Source organism: Lipotes vexillifer, unplaced genomic scaffold, assembly GCF_000442215.2.
Source record: "Lipotes vexillifer unplaced genomic scaffold, Lipotes_vexillifer_v1.1 scaffold1073, whole genome shotgun sequence".
Taxonomy (NCBI): domain Eukaryota; kingdom Metazoa; phylum Chordata; class Mammalia; order Artiodactyla; family Lipotidae; genus Lipotes; species Lipotes vexillifer.
Window position 1 is genome coordinate 597,309 of NW_006791304.1, and position 3,140 is coordinate 600,448.

At 38.0% G+C, this 3,140-nt stretch overlaps 1 protein-coding gene across 1 annotated transcript in view; it reads right to left on the reverse strand.

Annotated features, from left to right (window-relative positions):
• Nucleotides 1-866: 866 nt before the first annotated feature.
• The window catches only part of FBXL4 (F-box and leucine rich repeat protein 4), an 80,835-nt gene continuing 78,561 nt past the window's right edge, over nucleotides 867-3,140 (reverse strand). Inside the window, exon 9 of the mRNA XM_007464303.1 lies at nucleotides 867-1,410. Coding sequence (XP_007464365.1) covers nucleotides 1,247-1,410 — 164 coding nt within the window. The 3' untranslated portion in view covers nucleotides 867-1,246. The remainder of the gene's footprint in view (nucleotides 1,411-3,140) is intronic.

The window sequence follows — 3,140 nt, forward strand, 5'->3', positions numbered from 1 at the left end:
TATTGGACAGCAGAGTTCTACGCGATCACTCTAGGATGTGTGGATATTGGAAATTAACATTTTGCCCTGTGTGGGAAAATAAATTTTGTTACACTATATATTTAGTATTAGTTTGCTATTCGAAACAGCCCTGCCTTTTCATTCCACAAAATATTTTCTGTCTACTTTCTTTTTTTTTTTTTTTTTGTGGTATGCAGGCCTCTCACTGTTGTGGCCTCTCCCATTGCGGAGCACAGGCTCCGGAAGCGCAGGCCCAGCGGCCATGGCTCACAGGCCCAGCCGCTCCGCGGCATGTGGGATCTTCATGGACCGGGGAGTGAACCCGTGTCCCCTGCATCGGCAGGCGGACTCTCAACCACTGCGCCACCAGGGAAGCCCTTTCTGTCTACTTTCTTAGCAGCAGAACTAAATCAATTTACTATTTGACAAAACAATGTTTGTTTGCTTTGTTTTCTCCACTGTCCCTGATTTCTAATTATTTAAGGTGCTGGGGCAGAGAAGAAAAAAATAAAATAAAATCCACATATAATTCAGAAGTCTTAAATCTTTCCCTCTGGCAAATTTTTAAGGCATCTGCTAAACAGCTGGAAAACTATTTCATTTAATAGTTTACCTCTTATTCTTGATTATGCCCATATTTTACTACTGTTATTATCCAGTAGTAAAATAGATAAATATATCAGAAGAAAACTGGAAAAACTGAAAACTTTCAAGTTGAAGAATTAGTATATCAACGTAAAAAAATGATCTTAACAGATAAAAAGTAAGATTCTTTCTCCAACCAACTCTGACAATTTTGTACATACCAAAAGAAATACTGGCCAGGTCATAAGGCTTATAATGAATAAGGCATCTTTACAAGGAAGTGTGAAAAATTAACTTTATTCTTGCATAAATATCATGATACTTTATTGTTCAAAGTGCTCCTTTCAAAATAAGTTAAAATATTTCCATATTACTCTTTTATTAAACATCTAGTTATTGACTAAAGCACAATATCACTGATTAACATAAGACAAAAATAATATGAGCCACTCACATATTCTTGAAGGAAAGTGCTTACAATATTTTGTGAAAACATTTGTTTACATCACTGATTTAATGATTTAATGGACATTTCCATATTTTTCTTTAAAATCCACAAATGTCTTAAGATATTCCCACCATTATAAAAACTAAACAAAACCAACCCCAAAACAAAACCCTACAAAAAGCACATTAATTTTATTATAAGACATATATGAAGTCACTGAGTAAAGCTCTTTTTTATAAACACTTTTGGAAAGCTCACATTGAGTTCTAGCACAGCTCTATTATCAATCTGTGAACAGAAGGACACATCAAGTAAGGAAAGATCTTTACAAGATTCCAGGAGTTTTCTTAAAGATGCTGGACTTACCATTCTTGTTCCTGTTTTAAAAAAAACAAACAAAATATTATATAACATTTATATAATATCCTGATAAAAGTCCCTTTTTATTATTTAAAATACACTTAAAATAGACTTTTACAAATTAAAAACATTTCTTAAAACAAGACTTCATATTGAAATAGTCCTGTCAAAAAAAATAAAATTTCCCAGCCAAATTGGTATCTAGGACCTGAATTTTGTCAATCTCTACCCATTCTATCTTCATTCCTACCTCCTACCCTTTCCAATCAGCTCCTCCAGACTTTCCTGTTTCTGTTCTCCCCAGTTCAAAACTGTTTGCACATCTCATTTTCCTGAACCCATGGGTCAAATCAGACAGCAATACTTAATGATTCAACCTCTAATTCCATGCAGTGCAATTACCGAGCGACTACCCTGTAGAAACTTCTGTTTCAGGCACTGGAGATACAAAGATGAGTAAGACACGTGTCTGCCTTAAGGAACTCATTGACTAGAGTTGAAAGCAAATAACTACAACACAATTTGATAAGTTCTACAGTAAGTGGTAGGTATAAAACGTCATTACTGGAAGACAAATGATGGATGATGAGTACTATTTAGCCCATGTTAAAACTGAAGTGATTATGAGATATTCGGATGGGTTATAAATCATATAAATTATGTAAAGCACCTGATGCACGGCAGGCACTCAATAAGTACCAAATATCACTAGGCTCTAAGATGTCATCTGTTGTAACTATAGCTTTTCTAAGGAGAAAAAAAAATCACCACAATCGTATTACATATATATACCTGGGATGGGGATTAAATGTTCTGAAACACTAGTCTATGCCTTTTTCTCTGAGAAATCCTTTCTTTGCCCCTCCCCGCCATGAGAAGGGAGAAGTAACTATATTTCTACCAGAAGCTGTAACCATACTGCTACCCTGGCTGCGACTGGCCCCATGATAAACCAATGCAGATTCTCCTGGGAATTTAGAACTGGGATTCAGTAAAGCCTCCAGTGCCCATTTGATCTCTTGAACTAAAGACATGGAAAACTGGGTCAGGTCTGCTATATTTAGCCATGTGTACCCAGAGGAACAGAGATGGCCAGCATGACAAGAAAAGAACAAAGCAAAACCAAAGGGAGAAACAGACACAAACGTCTCTATAAGTGTACAGCGGCAGAGGGTGTGGGTTAGGGACAGGGGCCTGAGTATGCAGGATAGGAGAAGGAACGAAAAAGAGAAGCTTCCTCGCCTTTTGACGGTTTTCCAGTCTCTCCTGAGGTCTGACCATACCCAGTTTCTACCCATGGGATCTGAGATGGACACCTGTATCTTCATAATAATCATCTTTTTCGTATGCTTAAGTTATCTTGAGGGGGTTTCTGTTATGTAAGATCAGAGAACCTCACCTAAGCCATTTGGCTCTGTGGAGATTTTCACCTAGGGCTGTGACTTTTTTCTATTTGCCAGTCTTGGTCATTAGAATCTGAGTTTCCTGATAAATTAGGAGTTCCTAAAGCCTAAGAGAATGCCAGGGAAGGAAGTCAGAGGTTGAACGTTTAACGGGGCTAGGGTCACCTGTCCTGTGTTTCCAGGGTACTTTGTGCTGTTGTTTTGTTATCCACTTAGGACACAATTTTGTTTTCAGTCAGCTTGCTCCTTCAGGGCACTGAATATCTCCAGTGTTTAAAAGAATGCCAGGGCTTCCCTGGTGGCGCAGTGGTTGAGAGTCCGCCTGCCGATGCAGGGGACACGGG